The sequence below is a fragment of the Delphinus delphis genome, chromosome 9, assembly GCF_949987515.2.
Source record: "Delphinus delphis chromosome 9, mDelDel1.2, whole genome shotgun sequence".
Taxonomy (NCBI): Eukaryota; Metazoa; Chordata; class Mammalia; order Artiodactyla; family Delphinidae; genus Delphinus; species Delphinus delphis.
In genome coordinates, this window is record NC_082691.1 from 15681223 (window position 1) to 15705667 (window position 24445).

General features: G+C 40.9%; 1 protein-coding gene across 4 annotated transcripts in view; it reads left to right on the plus strand.

The window, feature by feature from the left end:
- VPS41 (VPS41 subunit of HOPS complex) overlaps nucleotides 1-24445 on the plus strand; it is a 187900-nt gene that overhangs the window by 46321 nt on the left and 117134 nt on the right. For all 4 annotated transcript variants that reach the window (XR_009520589.1, XM_060020220.1, XM_060020222.1 and 1 more), the window contains one exon: nucleotides 1324-1401. Coding sequence is in view for 3 of the 4 variants with exons in the window: in XM_060020220.1 (XP_059876203.1) it covers nucleotides 1324-1401 (78 nt within the window). In the remaining variant the exon portion in view is untranslated. The remainder of the gene's footprint in view (nucleotides 1-1323; nucleotides 1402-24445) is intronic.

The window sequence follows — 24445 nt, forward strand, 5'->3', positions numbered from 1 at the left end:
TCATTTTCAGTAATTCCATTCTGAGAAATCCTTTTAAATCTTGACTTTCTGTAAGGTTAATTTTTTCAAGATTGTGCTGCTTGACTGAAAAGCTTAGTGTAGTGCCTATAAATTTAAGCATTTCGTTCTAGGTTGCGATGAAGCATGTTCACATGCAACAAAATACAGAGAATTTGGAACTCTTTGAGTACTGCTTAGAGAGATAGAAGGGAAGATAAATCTCATGTCCTATTTCAGGTAGTCCTAAAGTTTCTTCTCATTTCCTTAGGGTTAGTTCAAAGAATTAAAGAAACAGTGGGAGTTATGAACAGTTTATGTCATAAAATGAATACAAAGCTCTACAGTTATTTTTGTGACAGAAAAGGATTTTTTTTCTTTTTTGCATTCAAAAATAACATTGACACTTAATATCACACGTTTACTTTTAGAGAGGCGTTCTCATGATGACAGTATAAGTACATCTGAGCTTTTGCATCTCAGTGTGGCATGGATTTTCCTTCCTAAATAAGATTACTTGTGTGTGTGTGTGTGTGTGTGTGTATGTGTATGTTGAACTTAAATGATAGCACAGATTTACGCAGTTGCCATAAATTAAGGGGAGTTTACAAATCATTCCCTTCAGACGCTGAGTTCAACGGTGGGTTGGTCGTACGTTCACAGCTGAATTTTAATTTGCTGCCTCAGTCCATCAGGGCATTGTGTACAGGCCGCATGCACACCATTAGTTGTCAGTAGATGAGGGTCCTCGTGAGTCCTTCTGACAGCCAGCTTGCATGATCCCAAGAAAGAAGGCCCTGTTCTGTGATTTCCTCCAAGCTGGAAACAAGCCTTCTCAAAGGAATGTGCGTCTTCCGAGGCATCGCAGATCACTTACACATTAAGTGTCTTGACTTTGCATATGGTTTTATTACTAATTATGTATGAATGGTCCATTAAGAAACTGACCCCTGGGGCTGCCCTGGTGGCACAGTGGTTGAGAATCTGCCTGATAATGCAGGGGACACGGGTTCGAGCCCTGGTCTGGGAGGATCCCACATGCCGCAGAGCAACTAGGCCCGTGTGCCACAACTACTGCTACTGCGTGTCTGGAGCCCGTGCTCCGCAACAAGAGAGGCCACGATAGTGAGAGGCCCGCGCACCGCGATGAAGAGTGGCCCCCGCTTGCCGCAACTAGAGAAAGCCCTCGCACAGAAACGAAGACCCAACACAGCAAAAATAAATTAATTAATAAACTCCTACCCCCAACATCTTCTTTTAAAAAAAAGCATATGCCATTAAAAAAAAAAAGAAACTGATCCCTGTACCCCTCTGTTCTTCTTACAGTTCTTGGCGCTGGGCACACATTATGGCAAGGTTTATTTACTGGATGTCCAGGGGAACATCACTCAGAAGTTTGATATAGTAAGTATCCAGTATAAAATAATGTGCGAGCTAAATTTCATGCTGAAAGCCGTGCTTTGAAATATTTGTTTTAGCCATTTGTTTTTAGAGCCTAAAGAAAGGATCTTTATCGATGATATCGGAGTGCTAAGAGTTCAACTCTGAACTTTGTAATCTGTGCTAAAAAGTTTTAAAGGTGAACTTACAAAGAAAGAGGTCTGTATTTATACATAATGTATTTTCACAGGGTATCTGCTCTATAAACTCCTTTTAAAAATTTATTTTTATGAATCTGTTTAATTGCAGTTCTTTAGTTAATTATAGTCATCCATTTGGCTTTAAATGAAGCATTTAAAATACTCCTATGTGTATTTGTTTTAAACTGTAACTGTAGAATGTCTAGATGAATTGTTAATCAAAAAAAAAGATTGCTTTTATTGGTGATTAATGGTGCTAATTTACATACTCTGGGGGTTTGTGGAATCCTTAAAGTGTGAACCCCCTCATTTGATGACTAATGTCGATTGTAAGTACATGCCCCATAATCTTCTCCAGATGCCAAATGTAAATTGAAAATTGATTGATCACCTTGCTGTTGCGGTTTATCTCTTCTAAATATATAAAGCTAATATTTTATGTGAATGTTCTGCGAGTTGGACTCTTAGGGGATTATATTGACTAAAAGAGAAGAGCCAGGCTTTTTATTTCTTTAATTGTGATTTGGAATCACCAAGGATGAAGGAAGTGTTGAATCTGAAGCTTGATTTTGGTGTTTAAGATGGGCTGAGAAAGTATCAAGTGTCCGTGGTTGTGTGAATGTGAACCTTTGGGATGAAAAAGGTGGTCATTTTGGGGAACATATTCCTTTTTTTGAAGAAAGCGTCAGCACTTGTTGAAAGATCCATCATAAGGTATTGGTGTAGTTTACAAAGGACACCACAGTTTCTAAAGCTGAGACGTTATATATTAAAGGTACCAGGTTGCTTTGTTTTGCTTAAAAGAAACGGAACCACAGATGATGACAGTATCCTTGGAATCTTTGGAATAGTCCTGGAAGGGAATTGTGTGCTCTAACCACTGATCCATCAGGCAAATGGTGGGTTCTTGTTTGGCTTCGGCATCCCTTTCAGACAAGAGGATACTTTTGAACCTCTGTCTTCTCCCTCCTGGACACTGGCCACCCATTTTGATGATTTAATAAACATTTGGCCTTCCCATTACCATGCATTAAAATGTGAGCTGGGGGCTTCCCTGGTGGTGCAGTGGTTGAGAGTCCGCCTGCCGATGCAGGGGACACGGGTTCGTGCCCCGGTCCGGGAAGATCCCACATGCCGCGGAGCGGCTGGGCCCGTGAGCCATGGCCGCTGAGCCTGCGCGTCCGGAGCCTGTGCTCCGCAACGGGAGAGGCCACAACAGTGAGAGGCGCGCGTACCGCAAAAAAAAAAAAAAAAAAAATGTGAGCTGGTGCTAGGCAGAGCTCTTTTTTATGGTGTCACCCATATCGCCTCACCTTGAAAAAAGAGCTTTGCCTGGATGGCCTCTTAAATTTATGGCTCCAGTTTAATGATTCTGTTCAACTCTGCTTCTCAGTAAGTCTTTTTAATATTATATAGAAATTACTCGATTGCTGAGGTTCACAGGACAAACACTGCTGGTTCCATGGCCAAAAGAGAAACCAGGAGAAATACTGTACGAGTTGACTCGTGTCTTTCGTTACCCATTCATTCATGCGGTCCTTGTGTCTATTCAGTATAAGCCTTCAGCTTTATCTTTTCTGATGTCAGTTTTATGTCAGGTATATCCTGCGTCCTTTTCCAGGTAATTCCTGGTTCTTTCTTTTCAGTCCTGCCTTTATGACATCTTTGAAAATTAAGTTCTTTATAGCTTTGCACTTATTTTGGGGCAGGAGAGGAAGATGGTTTGGGGCTCTGTTTGTTCGTTTACCTCTCAAAAGAATTTAATAGTCTGTTGTGGAGAAGTTTTTCATGAGGCCTTGGGTCTTCATGACCATTACCTTAGGAGGTATATGACTTTCAGGTGACAGATTTCAGAATGTCATTGTCTTTTGAAAGGAGCTTTAATCTTCAGCTTCTCATCTCAGATGAGTTTTTTCCTTTATTTTTTTAATTTTCCTGTTTCTGGTGATGTGGCTGCTTTTGGGGGCTCCGTATCAGTGCTCTTAAAAAAGGGTTTTTTCAATTCTAAAGACACTTATGGCTTGAATTTGCAGCTTTTCTTTGGACGTAATGATTGCCACATTCAATCAAGAACTGTTTTCTTCATTAGAAATGCAGTGAGAGTGAAACAAGTATTAAAAAAAAAACTAATGAATTAACACCTCTGACTTTAGTCTTTACTTCCAGGTGAAACTAATTTAAATGAATTAAAACTAGATAACATAATAATACCTTATACTTGCATAACATTTAAAAAAATTTTTCTCAAGAAATGTCTCCTCAACCCATTCACTGCATTTATAGCTTTTGAATGCAGTAGTAATGTCACGAAGCAGTAGTTCAAAATTCTCACCTATCAATAGGGTTTTGTTTGGCAGAGGGTGGAGACATAGAGGAATCTTTATACCAGATGATTCTGCTATTTGTGTTGGAATGGAATCATTACATTAAAGGCTGTATAATTTTAAATGTGTATGATACAAAAGAAGAAATAACTAAACAAATCATTCTGCATGTTGAAGAAAGTGATTTGTTTTTCCATTAATATTTCAGGAGGAATCCTGTTTAGCACACTCTACAAAAGCTAAGCATATGCCTTCCTAATGACCCAGCAGTTCAAAGTATATATCAAGAAAACGGAATACATTGCATATGTCCCCAAAAAATATATGTGTAGAAGAGTGTTAATAGTAGCTTGATTTGTAATAACTCCAAACTAGAAACAACCCAAATGTTCATCAGTAGTAGAATGGATAAGCAAGTGATGGTATATTCTTAGCAATTAAAAAGAACAAACTATTGCTACCTGCAACAAACATGGATGAATTTCACTGTCTTAATGTTTATCCAAAGAAGCCAGACACAAATATGTACATGTTGTATGATTCCTTTTATATGATGGTTAAGAGAAGGCAAAATCGTACTACGCTGGTAGAGGTCAGATAATGATTTGATCTGGGAGAGAGCCCAGGAAGAATCTTCTCAAGTGTTGATAATAGTCCCTACCTTGGTGGTTCCCCAGGAATATACATATGTAAAAATCACTGAGCTGCACATTTGAGATTTGTGCACTTTATTCTATACGAGTTACACCTCAATAACATGCACACGCACGTACAGAAATACCTATATACGTGTATGTCTCTTTGACCTTGAGCAGTGTTCAAATTATCCTTTGTTGAAGCAACCCTTTACTCTACTTAGTTCTAAATCCCAGAACATTTCCTAGGTTGGTATCTTGTTCAGAGATCTTGATATAAATGAATCATGCCGCTAAGATTATTCTTACAGCTGTATATTCTTCTATAATTACATAAAAAGTTTGATAGAGAGGATTCTGTGCTACCCAGCCATCCATGACTGTTCTTTTGTGGATCAAAAGCAAAAACCACTAGGGTGATGATTTATTTTGCATGTTGATATTCAGATTTCACTCCATCTGAAAGGATATTCAGAATATATGTTAATTAACATGCTTTAGCCACACGTGTGTTTTTTAAAGATTTTTTTTCCCTAGGTGTAACTTTATGTTCAGATTTAATTGATAAAGTTCAATTTTACTGAAATCACAGAATAAAATTAAAATAGGTCTAGCTTCTCAGGTAAAGGAGCTCAAGTTGCTAAGAAAATTGCCTTCTTGAATATAGATCAAGCCATATTCTCTTGAATAATGGGTGTCTCAATTGCTTACACAGTATGTAACATATGACTTCAAAATCCTTAGAGGATCTCAAATTCCTTTTAAATTCCCACATGGCATCTATGCCCATATGATGTCATTAATCATAGTAGTTACTTTCTCTTTAATAGCCTCCACTTTCCTTAAGCGCATTAATTTATGGCTTACTAATTAAGAGTACTTATTGTACTTTGAAGCAATGAGCAAATTATTTTGGAGCATTATTCCATATGTTTTAAATCTTTATTCTATTAAGTGCGCTAGAGGGAGAGCAAAGAAGTCCACTGACCAAATAAATCTCTGCTCTTTACCTTTATGTGTTTTCTTTCTTTGCTAGAAATAGGAAATGAAAAGGTTTGGGTGTCATCATGCCATGGCAGAAGACATTAGGTAAATACTTACAAAATGGATCGTTCCAAAAAAGAAAGGAATAGGAAAACAAAATAGAACAGGGGCTTATTAGGCATTTTATATTAAGATAAATATGGAATTAAAAAAAATTAATCTCTTAAAGAAGAGGTGGTTTCAGGATTCTCCTTGAACTCCAGATAGTAGCGTCTTTTGCTATGTCTATTTTTTTTTAATTTGGCTGTGCCGCATGGCTTGCAGGATCTTAGCTCCCACTGGACCGCCAGGGAATGCCCATCTTTTGCTATTTCTATTGCTGTTTTTGATTTGGGATTAGACTAACACACTCTTTTCCTTACTGCTGATCCTTGGTACTTCTTATGGTCGTATGGTATTAAAAACCCAGATTTCTGTGAAAACTAGCTCACGCTACGGTATTTTAACACCCTCTTAAGAGTTCTTTTTATTTCTGCTTATCTTCCCCACTCATCAGTTCAATCCCCGTGTCTTTGAGAACCCTGGACAGCTCCTCACAACGTCCCAGATCAAGTCCTAATCTGTGGCTAAGACCCTTGTATGGCCGAAACCTACGTTTCCAATCTTAGTTTTAGTTTCTTCCCTCTCCAGTCATTCTGATCCACTCACCGTCTTCTGGTTATTGACTTGGACATGCTTGTTCCAGCCTTTTAATCACACATTCCAAGGATGCCCTTCTTCCATTAAGTCCTGTTCTTTCTGCGGTGTGCTTGTACTGAAGTGACCTCTCCTTTGAACTCCTGAATTATTGCTATTTTCACTTGCAGTGTTAATCTGTCATAGTGTCAGTTCCAGCTTCATGTTCATATTCAAGGTTTTGGAGGGCAGGGGCCATGTCTCCTACTATACCGCTCCCCTCTTTCTCTCCCTCTCTCTTGTCTCTGTGGCTGTTTGGTACCCAGTGAGCGTATCAGCTGATAATATCTTCTTGAAACATACTCATGGAACTGGTTCTTTTTCTGTCATTACTTAACCTCTCAGGAGGGCATCTGGGAGTCAGATCTCTGCTCTCCTGTGTATTATTCAACCCTCACACCCCACTGGATTTATAATTAAAAATGTTTGTATTGAGATCAGAACCTTAACTCTTACTTGTGGAAAGTAAGCCTTTTATTCAGTGATACTTGGCAAGTTTCTAAGATATACTCAGACTTTTCCTAGTTCCTATGGAGAATCAATAAAGTCAAGAGAATGCAGAAGCTGAGGAGACTTTGGAGGTCATTCTGATACAAAAGGTGCCGAGTCAGGAAACTGGAGGGAAACTGAGCTTGAGCTGCTTTGGTTCTCTATTCCCTGCCCGCTTACTGTTCCACTCGCCTCTTCCAGTTCATTCCAGGCCTTCCTCACATATCTAGACGTTTCCCTCACCTAAGGTTGAAAAAGATGTTTTTGTGACTGGATCCTGCCTGGGAGTGACCATGGTTTCATTTCTCTCCCTGGGCTTTGGGACTCGGCCATCTTTTGGATTGCATTCCCGGCCTTTTGTGTGCTCTCTTTGTCTTAGAGGAATTTATCTCTAATATAAATCAGCTCCTCTTTTCTCTTTCCTTGGTATTGATATATAAATGTTGATACAGGATCACCCATCTTTATTTTTATGTTTCAGCAAAAGAAAAGCTTACCTTCTCTCTCTTGGCCCGTGTCATCCTGAAAACTGAGGGTTCCTTTAAGCTTCTCAGATTGCATCTTTAATATTCTCGAATACCTCTTATCCTTCCCATGGTTTAAGCATCTCCTTCTCCCTGGCACCTCCACTTCTGGAAAATACAGTACTTTTGTCGAGGTTATTTGCATCTGTGTCGAGGTCATTCCATCCAGAGAATGTGTGTTTCCTGAGGGCGGTTTCTCTCATTTTTCTCTGCATCCTTAGTGCTCAACGTAAAAGCTGATGAATAGCGAGAAGTTGATGGAACTTGGCTGAACCAATAGTTCTAATCTGTAAAGTTCCATGTGTCTGGACTACCTTCCAGATAATCAGGGTTTTACACCTTCCTTTCCTCCATCAGGATAACTGTGGGTACATTATGGGGAATCATGTGGAATCATCATGTATTATTCTTCGAGAGTAAATACAGATCCCAGGCATTCATTATTACCCTGAAGAGCCCAACTCTTTGGGGCTCATTCATAATGTAGCCAGAATAGTGTGGGGTGACTATTCATTAAAAGAACCCTTGGAGCAGATCTAAAAATGTAAGCTATCTCTCTGTGAACAAAGAAACCCTGCTCTACTATTGGTCGCAGGGTACTTGTTTATCGACCTGAAGCACATCCCATCCGTATGTGCAATTCCAGGTGTGGCATCATTACTTGGGAAGCAGGGCATGTATCTTTTGATATTATCCGAGTGGTACATTGTTGGTTCAAATGTGGCAGTGTCTGTACTATCTGTCTAAGACTGACTGACAGGTCTCAGCTTCTTATGTGTTTAAAGAATCTGTTTTCTATATTTGGACTCAGTATCTTGAGTGATAAGTATGTCCAATGAGGTGAGAATTACTTAAATGGAAATCAGACTTCTGAGAAATGATGCCAAGGAAAGTCCTGTTTCCCATTTTCTGCATTTTTTTCCATAAAGAGTCTCCAGTGTGTGGATTAAGTGTTTATCGGTAGGTTGATAACTTTGGTAGCACCTCTGTGCAGAGGTGAGTAAGGAAACAGGCTCAGCTTTGAGAATACTTCTCTCATTGAAAATAAAGTGTCTTGCTTACAGAATGTTGTCATATCTGATCTTTAAGTGGTAACTGCATTTGGGCAAATATCTCTTAAATAGCTAAAATTTTAAATATTTCTTCACCAAATTACCCTGGTGTTCTACCCATTTCATAGTCAGGGTTGAAATAATTGTAACTTTTTGGAACTTGACTCTGAGCTGGGTAGTAGACTGGAGCCTAATTGTCAGAAAGCCCGTGGACTCTATTCTGTGGTAAAGGAGAGCCTGATGCTGGGGCTTCTTTGGGGATCAAGCGCTTATGACAAAGTAAGAACAGTAATAGGATCGTCAACAGTGTAGAGACTCGGAGGAGGAGTGATGAAGTTTGCAAGCGGGAGAAAGTGAAATTTGAGGTGAATCTTGAAGGATGAATGAGCATTTTTCGACTGTTGGAGTGGGTTTGGGCCAGGTGATGGATGGTTCCTGTGAAATAGGGAATCACAAAGGGCAGGGAACTTTGATCACAGACTTTACATCTACACATACATTTTGTTTTTCCTCCAGTAGCTCAAGAATAAGGGGGTGGAGAGGAAAGAATGGATGGGGATGTGCAATGAGAGAGACTTAGGCGGCAGGTTTGGCAGAAGGACTGAAGGAAAAAGAAAGGAGTGTTTTCCTGAGGACTGACTTTGGAGTTTGGACTGTTTAGGGAAGCAAGTGAAATGAGAACAGTGATGGGAAATCAGGTGTCATGGACTTGAAGGCAGGGACTTTATATATGGGTGTAAGTGTCTGTATACAGTTTAATAACAAATCATTTATACCTTGAGTTTTGTTTTGTTAGTAATAGACTTCCAAAGACTAAAAGGTCTCGGGAAACCCTTACAGAGCATGTTTCAAAATAAGGGTGTATTACTTCTTCCTTAAACAAGCTCTACTTTTCTATCTGAATTGTTTTGTTTTGTTTTTTAATTGGAGTATAGTTGATTTACAATGTCGTGTTAGTTTCAAGTGTACAGGAAAATGATTCAGTTATACATATATATACATTATTTTTCATATTCTTTTCCATTATGGTTTATCACAGGACATTGAATATAGTTCCCTGTGCTATACAGTAGGACCATGTTGGTTATCTGTTTTTTGGGGTTTTTTTTTGGCTGCATTGGGTCTTCGTTGCTGTGCACGGGCTTTCTCTAGTTGTGGCGAGTGGGGGCTACTCTTTGTTGTGGTGCAAAGAGTTGTTGTGGTTCTTCTACCTGAAGCAGTTGCTGTAGGTTGTTTGATAGGATACTCTGGCGAGGCCTGAGTTGGAAGTGGGAATTAGGGGAGGGGACTGAACCCCATTCTCATCATATAGAATACCTTTCTTCATGGAAAAAAGCAGGTCTATAATTGCCTGGAGCCGTCCAGGAGCCAACTTTTCAGTGCCCTGTACGCCTAATGAACGATGCTAAATTGGGGAGTGATACAGGGATGAACATCCCCAGGTGGGCTGGGGAATCTTGTGACTGATTATTTCCCTTGAACAAATCCCTTGAGGTGAAATCACTAGGGCAGACACTATGAACATTTTTAAGGTTCGCTGCATATTCCTGTATTCCACCGTGCTTAGGTTATACTAAATTATATTCCCACCAGCACTGGATGAGAATATGTCAGTATATCTCGTCACCTGCATAGGCTGTCATCATTCAAAAAATCTTTGCCACTTAGATTTCTAGATTTCTAAAAAATGGGAATTTATTGATCTAGTGTATATTTTTTTTGTTACTAATGAGACTGTGTACTCTTTTGAGAATTGCTGGTTCCTATACTTTGTCAGTATGTATGTAAAGGTCTAAATTGATTTGTAATTAAAAAGTTCATTGTTGACAAGCAAAAATAACAACATTGATCTGGGCAACTCATGCGATGGCTCAAAATCAGAAGTCACCAGCAAGTCAAATTTAATACTTGCAAGTAAATCTTTCTACTATTAAATAAAACGCTGCTTTACTTTTAGGACAACATCCATTTTAAATTAATGCTTGAAATCTGAACTGTATTGTTTTTGTTTGGTCCCCTGTTTTGATTCTTTAAGTTCTAAAAAAGCTTGTAATCATAAAGTTTAGCAAGTTTTAACAATGAATATATTTTTGTTAAAATATTAGTTATAGAATGAACTCATACAGATCAATAAGGAAAACGCAGACAACCCAGGAAGAAATTGGGCAAACAGTATGAACAGGAAGTTCTCAGATGGAGAACACCAAACGTCTCCAATAACCACATAAAAAGATGCTCACTTTCTCTAGCAGTGACAGAGTAATCAGGGAAATGTGAAGTAAACCAACAATGAGATACGATTTCACACCCATCAGTTGGACAAACATTTAAAAGTCTGATCAGTACCAGGGCCAGGGAGTTAGGTGCTCTCTTCCTTGAGGGCTTGTAGAGTCCAGACACATCTCCTTGTTGGAAGAGTAACAGAAGTCTTCTAGTCTATGGTTTATCTTTTAATTTCTCATTTATGATATTTTCAGTTGTTCAGAGGTTTTTTTAACATCTGTATTGCATTTTAATCTAAATGCAATAATATATATCAGTCTTCTCATTATAGTATTTTTTGTCTTCTGAGGGAAAATTTTTTTGGTCCCCCCAAAGTTGTAAAGATATCCTTCCGCACTTTCTTCCCATGATTTTAAAGTTTTGCTTTTTACATTTAAGTCTACATTCTTTTTTTTAAATGATGTTTTATTTATTTAGGCTACGTTGGGTCTTCATTGCTGCGTGCAGGCTTTCGCTAGTTGCAGCAAGTGGGGGCTACTCTTTGTTGCGGTGTGCAGGCTTCTCATTGCAGTGGCTTCTCTTGTTGTGGAGCACAGGCTCAAGGCGCATGGGTTTCAGTAGTTGTGGCATGTGGGCTCAGTACTTGTGGCTCGCGAGCTCTAGAGCACTGGCTCAGTAGTTGCGGCGCATGGGCTTAGTTGCTCCGCGGCATGTGGGATCTTCCCGGCCCAGGGCTATTCAAATCTGTGTCCCATGCATTGGCAGGTGGATTCTTAACCACTGCACCACCAGGGAAGTCCCTAAGTCTTCATTCTTAAGAAAAATCATCCTTACTGTACCACGAGGAGAAAGATTTATTCCTTGATTTCAAGATGGAGTCTGAAGTTCCTGCTTTGCCCAGAAAAGAAAGGACACGCAATTTATAACCCCTGAGCCTACTGATGTCCCATGTTCTTTTCTTGGCCCTGCTTCAGACCTTGACTTGGTTGCATTACTGGCAGTCCAGCTACTCCAGAATGGATGTGGAAAGAGCAGTGCTGATGGGGTGATCAGAGATGGAGGCTGATGGCCAGCAGAAGGGTGGTGGCCAGGTTCTGGAGGGGGCAGGATGTGGTCCTCGGGTGGGGGTTGGACACTGTGGTGCTGTGGCTGCGAGTCAAGTTCAGGGTCAGACTCCTAGCTTTCAGCCCTTGCCCCACCTTCATTAGCTTGGGTGGGTTCTTTAACCTCTCTTTCACTTTCTTTATAAAATGTAGAGCATAGTCACACCCCTGATTTATGTGACTATTTTAAGAATTATTTGTGAAATAATTTATCATCAAGTATTTAGTGCAAGGCTCAGCCACTGATAACCACCGTGAGGAATGGGGTCAAGTCCACAGTCTGACGGCAGACATTTACGATGCTTCCCGAAGGAGAGCTGTTAATTTTGAATTCATTTGTGTGGTTGGCTTTCATACCGTTCGCTGTGTACAGGACAGGCAGACATACAAGGGAGGGAGGGAGGAAGGAAAAAGGAGAAAGAAGGGAAGAAGAGAGAACCTTCTGTGACACGCCTCTTCTTCCCACTGATTTGCTACCTGCTGCATCAGATCCTTTGTTTATTTGGCGAGCGGGCACCTTTTATCATAGGGCTCAAGTAGGCTTACTTCTTTGCCGTCTGAAGAACATGTTTTCTTATGTAACTGGGTTCTGCACATGGATCCCAGCGCTGACGCAGTGAGTTGACTTCAGGAGTTTCTTTTCAGTGTAGAGGCACTGCAACTTGGTTTGCAAGATGCTTCTTTTGAGAACCGTTGTGAGCTGGCAGTCTACTTGGGAGGTGACTTGATGGTGAACTGATAAAGCAGTGATTTTACACCAGAGAGCATTATAACAATAATTCCTGTGGTAAAAGTAGAGCTGAACTTGTGAAGTTTTAAGTGGTCTTTCTTCATCTTATGTCTGAAAAGGAACTGAGGCATTTTCTATTTGGTTAATAACTTAGTCTCAGTCATTTAAACTATTTGTACTGCCCCCCCCCCCGCTTTTTTTTTTTTTGCGGTACGCGGGCCTCTCTCCGTTGTGGCCTCTCCCGTTGCGGAGCACAGGCTCCGGACGCGCAGGCTCAGCGGCCATGGCTCACAGGCCCAGCCGCTCCGCGGCATGTGGGATCTTCCCGGACCGGGGCACGAACCCGTGTCCCCTGCATTGGCAGGTGGACTCTCAACCACTGCGCCACCAGGGAAGCCCTGTACTGCCCTTTTGAGATAAGTGATTTTTTTTTTCCCCAACCTGTGGAAACACAAAGCCTTTACTTTTTCAGAGGTTGGTTTTAGATAAAGAGAATTCATTAACATCCCTGCTGCTATTATTAAGTCATAAATGAAAGTGAGAACATTTGTACCCCTAACAGACTTTTCCTTCATTATTGATGGTATCGTTAACTTGATATTGAGGAATTAAGTAGGGGTATCTGGTGAGATGTTCAGATAACTTTGTAGCCATCATGGGTTTGCATTGTGTTCAGCTTTCTTGAGCTGCTTTTGTTAATGAAGTTTGTCCTCAGAGGTGGGCCAGCAGTGGCATGGCAGATCCTTAGGACTTGGACAGTCTAAGGGGTAGCCCTCTAAAACTTAATTTTAAAGAACAGTAATATGCTTATTATTCCTTTTCTAGTTATATGGTCTCAGGGATGACGACCCCATTTCTGTTGCCTTAACTCTTATAGGAAAAATGTATTATAGGCTCTGGGGCAGTGTTCTCTGGGGAAAAAAGGAGTTTTGTTTTCTGGAATTTTAGTGTTGAACCCCGTAGGCTGGGAATCTCAGGGACATGGCCAACTACAGAGGACACCTGATTCACCACCTTTCAGTCAAACGTATTTGGGTGTTAAAACATCAGTGTTTATTTCTAAGCTCAATTATTATTTGAAATAATTTAGCAAGTTGGACTGTGTGACGTGTGAAAACCTCTGTGTTGTGACTTACTGTACGGACAGAATGGCTGGCCCTGTGCCTTCTCTGCTGGGTCACAGCTCTCTGTGTTGATGCCACTAAACTGCTCCCAGCAAGGTCCTGCCTTTTCATTAGACCGTGTATCCCTCATAAGTCCTTGTTTCTTTATCAGTGGGGTCTAGTGGTCCAGACCAGGTTAAGCCTCTTTTTAAATCTAAATACTCTTACCGACAAAAAGCCAATCTTCGCCTACCTGCAAAGACTTGGCTTTTCCAGGCCCCTGATGGATAAGATCCCTTCAGAAGGCCCCATCTCTTCTCCTCCTCTCTGTTTACTTCTGTCTCTGTGACATTTATCCTCCATCTTCATCCGTTTATCCCCTAGATGCTGCTTGCGGCTCATTCTTTTGCTGGTTCCTTATATCGCCACCACCCTTGCTCAAGTCTTTATTGAGTCTCACTTGGGTTATTGCAGTGAAACGCCACTGATCTGCCGTAGACACCTCATGTCTCCCCTAATCTCTCCTTCACACAGCGGCCCAAGTCATCTTCCCAGAGGAGTGCTGGGATTTTGTTACTCCCCTTCCTGAAAATACTCCTTGTGCCTCCTTGATGCCAGTGGAATAAAACAGAGCTCTCTCTGCAGCCCTCAGGGCTTCTGTCTGGGCTACAGTCTCCTCCCACATCATGGCCTGCCCTGTATCCTGCTTTGTCCTTTGGCTCTAGCTGGAATGTGCTCTCCTGTCTTTTGTCTGTGGAAATGCTGTGTCCCTCTCTCTCTGTGATACCTTCCCGATGACCACACACAGAAGAGTACATCCTTCGTGTTCATTCAGTGATTGCTTCTTTTTTAAAAAATCTTTATTTTATATCGGAGCATAGTTGATAAACAATGTTATGTTAGTTTCGGGTGTACAGCAGAGTGATTCAGTTATACCTATACATGTATCTCTTCTTTTTCAAATTCTTTTCCCAGGATATTGAGCACAGTTCCCTGTGCTGTATAGTAGGTCCTTGTTGGTCATCTCTTTTATTTTTTTTTATTTTTATTTTTTTTGCGGTATGCGGGCCTCTCTCTGTTGTGGCCTCTCCCGTTGCGGAGCACAGGCTCCGGACGCGCAGGCTCAGCGGCCATAGCTCATCGGCCCAGCCGCTCCGCGGCACGTGGGATCCCCCCGGACCGGGGCACGAACCCGTGTCCCCTGCATCGGCAGGCGGACTCTCAACCACTGCACCACCAGGGAAGCCCCTAGTCATCTCTTTTAAATCTAGCAGTGTGTACATGTCACAGTGATTGCTTCTTATTCCTTTAGCCAACATTCTGTGAGGATGTGCAAGGGGTATAAAGAATAATAAAACACAGCCCCTGTTCTCAGGTTGGATCAGTTGGGGAACTAGTCACATAACGATCTGTAATATAACATACTAAATTGTAAAATAGAGTAAAAAAAAAAGTGTAAAATTGTACACTTCTGTATACAAAGTGCTACAGTCAGACTGTGTACATACCTTGAAGGCAGGCCTTGTTTATTTTTGTTTAATCCTCTCTGTATTATGTAGGGGTTTTGATGATATCAGTTAGTCTTTTGTGAAATGCATTTATTAGTGAATTGTCCTTCTGCATTTTTCCCTTGTAATAACATGACTTTGCATTTCTCTGGTAACTCAGCTCTCCTCTTTTTTTTTGGCCATGCTGCGTGGCTTGCGGGATCTCAGTTCCCCAACCAGGGATTGAACCTGGGCCATGGCGGTGAAATCCCAGATTCCTAACCACTAGACCACCAGGGAACTCCCTCTGCTTTCCTTTTTCTATCACTCCTCCCTCTGTATCTTTGTTGGGTACATGTATAAACAAGGAAACTTTTGACTCAGGTCAAGAACAAATCATTTTTATCACACTTCACACATTATATTTCACCATTTGAAAGCTGTCAGTTGTATTTCTTTTCAGGTCAATTATATATGGAACAAATGTTAATCCCTTTAATAATGGTTTTCCGGTAAAACAGATTGTTTTTACAATGGCGTCACAACGTAGCACAGTGTCTGGTACCAATACCAGAAAGAGAATCTCTGCTGACTCCTTCTGCTGTCACTCAGGGTGATTTACTAGAAGGTTCTGCTAAAGTTTTTCTCCCTCACCTGCCAAATGTAGTGTTGTAGATAACCAGCCAGGGCATCACAGGGAGACTTCTCCAGGGTGTCGACTCTGAACTGTTAAGCACGTGAGCATGGCAGGCTCTGGGGGGAATGAACTCCAACCCTGACTGGCTACTCATCCGTCTCACTGCAGAGGACCACTGTGGCTTTGTCGCATCCCTGGAAGGTCACTGTCTTTTTTTATATATTTATTTATTTATTTATTTATTTTTGGCTACATTGGGTCTTCATTGCTGTGCACGGGCTTTCTCTAGTTGCGGCGAGCGGGGGCTACTCTTCGTTATGGTGCGCGGGCTTCTCACTGCGGTGGCTTCTCTTGTTGCGGAGCACAGGCTCTAGGCACGCGGGCTTCAGTAGTTGTGGCTCACGGGCTCTAGGGCGCAGGCTCAGTAGTAGTGGCGCACAGGCCACTTCCCACTACCAGGAAGATGTGGGATCTTCCCGGGCCAGGGCTCAAACCTGTGTCCCCTGCATTGGCAGGCAGATTCTTAACCACTGCGCCACCAGGGAAGTCCTCACTGTCTTAAATATGAACAGTGTTCCAGTGATTTGCAAGCTTCCTAAGGGCAAGGACCCCATTTAACATGTTCACGACATGCACCTGGCGTCCAGGATAGTCCTTTGCGTTTGAATTAAAGAGGGAATGTGGACCAAAAGTCTGTTTTTGCCTTTTATCAAAGTAATGTTTTAATTGGTGCCGAGATCATGACTCTGACTTGGGTACATGTCGTGTGCAAGCCAGCCTCCTACCCTTGTGGCAGGGGATGTGGCTGGCACAGGCAGAAGACGACGTTTAACAAAAGGAAAACAGCTCTAGGAGTCAGCAGTGTGCCTAGTTCTTAGGAGACAGTCCCTTCCAAATCCTCCCTGTGCTTTTAAAGGTTGTCAGGATTCAGAAAGCGAACATTTATCTAATACGTCTTCTGTAGGTGGCAAGGCTGTCCACGACCCCTCCATGCTGCGGTTGTGTGTCCAGCGGGTGATGCCTGAGCCTTTTAGGAGTCAGCCGCGCACATCCGTCGCTACCAGGCAGGGACAGCAGTGGGGTTTGTGCGGTCAGAGGAGGTTGCATGTGGTCCTTGTAAATTGCTAGCATCTAAGTTACATGCAGTGTGCTCTTACGGGGGTGGTGGCTAAAGACTCTTGATGGGAGAATAGTTTTCAAAGTTCAAAACAAAAAAGTATTTAGGAATGTTTTCGTGAATAGCAGGGACTGATTTATAAGCAGTCTTAGAAATGCAGAACATTTAAGCTCAAGTGTTCACTTAAAACAGTGATGACAGTAAGTGGACAAAAATTCTTTTCTTGCCAAACAGGGTGATGCTTCCTCAAAACTTCTCTTCATTCTTCTCATTTCCAGATGATTTTTATTTCTTCTGGATGATTTTCAGGATATTGGTTAGAGTTTAAATCAAGGAATTCGTTTTCTAATAGGATAATTTGATTCTTTGATCATTAGAATGGAAGTTAAATTTAAGTGGAGAATTAGAGACATTTAATAAATATATATTTTTTCCTATCAAACAGTATTCTTCTTGTGGAAGTTATAGAATATGAAGGCTATCTGGTGATAAACATAGACAGTGGACTCTGTACCTTAAAGTAATCACTTCCTATTATTCACATAAAGTTTGTACCATCAAAGAAAAGCTGTGATGAACTATAAAGCTACTTGGAGCACTACAGCAAGTTTGAAATCACTGTGAGGAGAGTCATCTGTAGTTCAATAAATGATGATATTTGGGGAGTATTTTTGAGTTCCTATATTAGGAGTACAGTAGACCTCACCTGAAATAACAGACATGTAATTGTTTGACTTTATTAAAATAACAATATTGGTATGCTCAGTATTTAACTAACATGTAAGTTATTCAAGTAAATACTTTTCACTTTGAAATCAGCTTATGTAAATAGGTTGTACTTTTAAAAAATTGAAGTATAGTTGATTTACAATGTTGTGTTAGTTTCAGGTGTACAGCACAGTGATTCAGTTATATCTATCTATTATTTTTCAGATTCTTTTCCCTTATAGGTTATTACAAAATATTGAGTATAGTTCCCTGTGCTATACAGCAGGTCCTTGCTGTTTAACTATTTTATGTATAGTAGTGTGTATATGTTAATCCGAAACTCCTAACTTACACCTCCCTTTTCCCCTTTGGTAGCCATAAGTTTGTTTTCTATGTCTGTGGGTCTATTTCTGTTTTGTAAATAAGTCATTTGTATCTTTTTCTGTTTTTAGATCCCACATATAAGTGATATCATATGATGCAATTTTATTTTTTCCCCGCTTCACTGAGATATAATTGACATATTATATTATATAAGTTTAAAGTGTACCATGGGATGATTTGATACACATATATGTTGTGAAATGTTTACCACAATAAGATTAGTTAACACAACCTTCACGTCACATAATTACCATTTTGTTGTTGCTGTTGCGATGAGAGCCTTAAAGCTCTATTCTCATAGCAGCTTTCAAGTATACAGTGCAGTATGGTTAACGCGGTCACCAGGCTGTACTTTAGACCCCTGGAACTAACTCACCTTGTAACTAAATGTGTATACCCTTTGACCGACATCTCCCCATTTTCCCACCTCTTGGACCCTGCTGCCACCATTTTTCTCTGTTTCTATGAGTTCATTGTTTTTAGATTTCACATGTGAGTGAGATCATACAGTATTTATCTTTGTCTTTCTGACTTATTTCACTTAGCATAATGCCCAGAAGGTCCATCCATGTCGTTGGAAATGGCAGAAGTTTTCTTTTTTTATGGCTAAATAATATTATGTATAAATACACATCACATTTTCTTTTTCCATTCAGTTGTCAGTGAACACCTAGGTTGTTTCCATGTCTTGGCTGTTGTGAATAGTGCTGAAATGAATATGGAAGTGCAAATATCTCTTTGAGATCCTGATTTCATTTCCTTTTGATGTATATCCAGAAGTAAGGTTGTTGGATTGTATGGTAGTTCTATTTTTAATTTTTTGAGGAACCTCCACACTGTTTTCCCCAGTGGCTGCACCAATTTCCATTCCCACCCACAGTGCACCAGGGTTCCCTTTCCTCCACACCGTCCCCAGCATTTGTTGTCTGTGGTCTTTTTGATAATAGTCATTTTAACAGGTATGAAGTGATACCTCACTGTGTTTTGTTTTGTTTTGTTTTGTTTTGTTTTGCGGTACGCGGGCCTCTCACTGTTGTGGTCTCTCCCGTTGCGGAGCACAGGCTCCGGACGCGCAGGCTCAGCGGCCATGGCTCACGGGCCCAGCCGCTCCGCGGCATGTGGGATCTTCCTGGACCGGGGCATGAACCCATGTCCCCTGCATCGGCAGGCGGACTCTAAACCACTGCGCCACCAGGGAAGCCCCTCATTGTGGTTTTGATGTGCATTTCCCTGATGACTAGTGACGTTGAGCACCTTTTCATGTACTGTTGGTCATTTGTATGTCTTCTTTGGAGCAATGTCTCTTCAAGTCCTCTGCCCATTTTTAAATCAAATTGTTTGGGTTGTTTTTGTTACTGAGTTGTATGAGTTCCTTATATATTTGGATATTACCCCCTTATCAGATATATGGTTTGTAGATATTTTCTTCCGCTCTTTAGGCTGTCTTTTCATTTTGCTGATCGTCTCTTTTGCTGTAGAAGCTTTTCAGTTTGACTTAGTCCCACTTGTTGATCTTTGGTTTTGTTACCTGTGCTTTTGACGTCTTATCCAAAAAGTCATTCTCAAGACCAATGTTAAGGACCTTTCCCCTTTGTTTTCTTATAAGAGTTTTACAGTTTTAGATCTTTAAGTTCATAATCCATTTTGAGTTACTTTTCGTGAGTGGTGTAAGATAAGGGCCCAGTTTCATTCTTTTACATGTGAATATCCAGTTTTTCCACCATTTATTGAGGAGACTATCCTTTCCCCGTTGAATTTTTTTGGCTTCCTTATCAAATATTATGTGACCTTATATGTGTGGGTTTATCGATTCTATTCCATTGGTCTATGTGTCTGTTTTTATCCCAGTAACCATACTGTTCTGATTCCTATAGGTTTGTAATATAGCGTGAAGTCAGAAAGGGTGATGCCTCCAGCTCTTTTCTTTCTCAAGATTGCTTTGGCTATTCAGGGTCTTTTGTGATTCCATTTGAATTTTAGGAATGTTCTTTCTATTTCTGTGAAAAGGGATGTACTGTCAAAGGTATACATTTATAAAAGATGGTCAGTAGTTGTTTGTGGAATAAGGGATATTCCAGCCACAGTGTCATGCAAAGTTTTAAATGTAACTTATATGCAGCTATGCCACATTTCACCACTACCCCTTTTGTTTATTCAGAGTGGAAAATAAATGACGTTTCAGCTTTTTAAATTTCCTGATCATTTCTAAAGTTGGAATGAATTGCTACTGATAAAGAAAGCATTTTACCCCCATCTGCAGAAACAGCAGCTTCTATAAAAGCTGAATTATCATTTCAAGAACCTCAAATTAACGTAGTTATTAAATCTTAGCGAGGTCATAAGGTAAAGGAGATGGTTTATAAGTTTTCATAAGAAGACAGTTCTTGTATGTTCATTTGAGCTATGAAATACAGTTGGTACCACAGGAAACGATCACTATATGTAAACCATCAGCTCCTCTTCAGCTTTTAAAGCCTGATGTTGAGTGTTGACAACCTTGGGTCCCAAAAGAGCAGGGGCCTGTTAGAACTTAACTCTTTCCATTTAACTTGTTTTGAGGCTTTACCATTCTTTTTTATTTATTCATTTATTTATTTGGCTGCATTGGGTCTTTGCTGCTGCGCGGGCTTTCTCTAGTTGCGGCGGGCGGGGGCTACTCTTCGATGTGGTGCAGGGGCTTCTCATTGTCGTGGCTTCTCTTATTGTGGATTGTGGGCTCTAGGTGCACAGGCTTCAGTAGTTGTGGTGCCTGGGCTCAGTAGTTGTGGCTCGCGGGCTGTAGAGTGCAGGCTCAGTAGTTGTGGCACACAGGTTTAGTTGCTCCGCAGCATGTGGGATCCTCCCGGACCAGGGCTCGAACCCGCGTCCCCTGCTTTGGCAGGTGGATTCTTAACCACCACGCCACCAGGGAAGTCCCCTAGGCTTTTCCATTCTTTAAAACTTTTCTTATTTTAAAGAAAATAACGTTGTGCACAATTCTGTTTCGGGTTTTATCTATTCTGCTCTTAATTAGTTGTCTTCTTACAGAGCATTTGTTTTATTTGTTTGTTTAACCTGTTTTCTGGTTCAGGGTGTCAGACTCTGTAAGATTGGGGTTCTCATCCTTTTGGCAGCATCATCAAGTTCTTCTGTACCAGCTGCTGGGTTTAAAGTAGATTTCTGCTCTCTAGGAGCTCAAGTGAAGTGCCAAAGGTAGGCAACAAAGTGGGTTATTGTTGTGAAATAGATGTGCTCTGGTAAAAGGAGGTAGAAGGAGAGGACTTAGTCATTTTTGGTTGCTTCTGTGGAGTGTGAGGGAGAAGGACTGCTCTGGGATGACTCAGTGCTCTGGCTTGGATATCTAGATGGGCTGAGGATCATTTGGTGAAATTGAAATACAGAAGAAGGCACCGATTCTGGAGATGGCTGGTTGACACGGAGCTGTAGGGTAGTTGTTGAATTTGAGTATACAGCTTTGAAGTGAGGCCTGAGCTGGAGTGAAGCGAATACAGATACTAAACGGGGCAGGCTGAGGAACTATATCCTGGAAACCTGACTGAAGGTTGTGACTAGAAAGGCAAAAAAGAAACGAGGAGAAGTGGGTAATACAGAAGCCAGTGGAGGAGAGCTGCAGATGCCAGAAAGTCATGGGGACTGAAAGACATCCGCTGGCTTTTAAGGTAGGTCTCTGTTGGTGACTTTTCCCTGAGCAGTTTTGGTGTCAGCTTTTGGGCAAAAGAACGCTGCTCTGTGTTAGCGAGTGAACCGACTTAAGGAACTGAAGGCAATAGATAGTTGTTTCCTTTATATACCTTGGGCGATTGGTTCCTTGTGAGAGCCCTCCTTTGATCATCAGCTGGCATAAATGGTGACACGGGCTGCGGTATTTACCACACATGTGCCTGTGAGAAATGGAAAAAGAGGCACAGATGAGGCCGTGAACCAAGCTTTTTTTATGGATGGATGACTGCTCAAATTTAAACAATATTGGAATACTTGAAAAAACACTGTTTCTCTTCTATTTTGTAGACAAGTTCTCCACTCTTCTCAGGTGGTTATCAAAATTCAGTTCTAAGCATACGTATTTAACAATCTACATGCCTCAAACTTTAAATATCTTCCCTTGGTTCTGAATGGAAACAGGGGACAGGAAGAGAAGTTGCTACCAACACAGTGGTGACTCTCAGCTATTCATGGACAGGAGAGCAAGGTCACCCGAGAAACTCATGTGCAGGTTGGTAGTATAAGGCTGATGAACTGGACCAGAGAGTGTGGAGGTCCTTTCCTGTTTATTATCTGCCCCTGGTATGAAAACATTAAACAACTTTACTGTTTAAACAAAGGTCCTCATCTAGTTTTCTGGTAATTAATTCAATATTTTAAATTTCTGATGGTAACTGAATTTTCCAGCCTCTTAATTTTTATCTCTGTCATTTTAAGTTTAGTGTTCATTTTTGCATTATTTTGTTTTAATGTTTTAATGCTGCATTATTTTGTTTTACTATTGTTTCTTTTGTTGCTTTTGAAGATTTTTAAAATTTTCATCTATTTAACATTTATTACACATCCAGAATTTATTATTCCTTTGAAGTTAGACTAGGAATATATCCTTAATCTTTTATTGTAGGATGTTTGTCAGTCTCTTCCCCTGGTTTTTGCCATGCGTGTGCACTTGAGATTTAAGGTTTTTTGATGGTTCCCCCTTGCCCCCACTTGCTTAAAGGAAAACATGTTATATTTATATCCCCCAAACAACATACAATGTGTTCATGTTTTCTTAGCCTTTTATTTTTGGAACTGATGTGTTAGGTAAGAACGATGTATTTCGCTTTTGTCCCAGGATGATAAATAACAAAAAGTGTCCTTAACCTTTCTGTTTATTTATTGTGTTATTCAACAGTGTTTTTATAGCCCATTGTGGTAGGTTCAGCAATGGAGAATGCAGTCCTCATGCTGAGGGAAGAGAAAGTTGGAAGGAAGCAGTGGGCAGCAGGGTCAGTTGTCACAGAGTGGCCGAGCGAGGTGAAGCTGAAAGACTTCCCATTGCTTCAGCCCCAGGAAGTTCTTGGTGGTCTAAGGGAGAGCGGTTGGCAGTGAGGATGGGCTGGGCCTGTTGCCAGGTTGTTCAGGAGTGACAGAGACATTGAGAGGATCTGAGGAACAGGCTGGAGCCTTTACACCTTCTCTTTTGCTTTTAATGAACCCATATTCTGAGACCTTCAAGAAGGCTCCACACAGGTTCTCCAACTTCAAGGTTGCCTGTTGCTAAATTTATTCCCCATCTGGATTGGACGAAAGATTTAATGTGAACCTAGAGATGAAATTTTAGAGAAACTGAGAAGATTTGAGAGTTTATAGGTAAAGGTTAGGCCCTTCTGCATGTGCAGCAACATGGATGGACCTAGAGGTTATCATGCTAAGTGAAGGAAGTCAGATAGAGAAAGACAAACACCATATGAAATCACTTATATGTGGAATCTAAAATATGACACAACTGAACTTATGTACGAAAACAGAAACAGACTCACAGGCACAGAGAACAGACTTATGGTTGCCAAGGGGGAGGGAGGGTAGGGGAGGGATGGAGTGGGAGTTTGGAATTAGCAGATGAAAACTATATATATAGAATGGTTAAACAACAAGGTCCTACTGTATAGCACAGGGAACTATATTCAGTATCCTGTGATAAACCATAAAGGAAAAGAATATGTGTGTGTGTGTAACTGAATCACTTTGCTGTACAGCAGAAATTAACACAACATGGTAAATCAACTATACTTCCATAAAAATTAAAAAAAAGAGGTTAGGCCATTCTGGGCATAGAATAAGTCCGCAAGACTATAAATGTTTGTTTTGTTTTCTTGTGCAGATGTGTAGAAAACCCACAGTTAGGTGTATTTTGCAGAGACTTCTTCAATCCAGACGGAGGTCTGGCTTACCTCAGGGTGTATCCTCAGGGGAGAGGAAAATAAGCAGCAAAATGAGCTTTTCCCAAGTATGAAAGGACAGGCGTTTGCTTTTCACACATGTAACGAAGTGTAGCTTGCTTGCTAACAGTGACTAAAGAGCATGGACCTGCGGAGACAATCCTGTGGTTGTTGGGATTGCTAAGTAGTGGATCTCTGGGAGGAGGGAAGTGAAATCCCATCTTCTGTTTCTTATTCATTCCACCCTATGTCCGTGGGGATGCAGCATTTGTGAAGGAATCAATTATCCATTTGTTAGTCAGAGGAGCCTTACAAATTATACATTAGCAGATTGATTTCTGAGGTTCACGTTGGGGGACCGATGGCTTAAGGTGGGTTGATGAGGAACATCAGGGGAAAAGAAGTGGCCACAGAGAACACCATTAAAAGCAGCTTTCGAAATGACCGTGAATTTATTCCTAATTGAAGAGCTGACATAATCCATACTAAGTGTGTTTATTTCAAGCCTCGTACATTAAGTAATTGATTATCACATGAGGTGTACATGTGGGTGATTTTGCCTTTTCTTTAAATTTAAGACCTTGAGACCACCTGTAGTAGACTTGGATTTAGAAGGTATGTGCTGCTCCTGGCCCCCTCCTGCTTACTGGGCTGCTTTTTTTGTTCCATTAAGGAAACATTTTCGTATGTTCTATGGTGTCAGCTTGACATTATTGATTTTTGAACA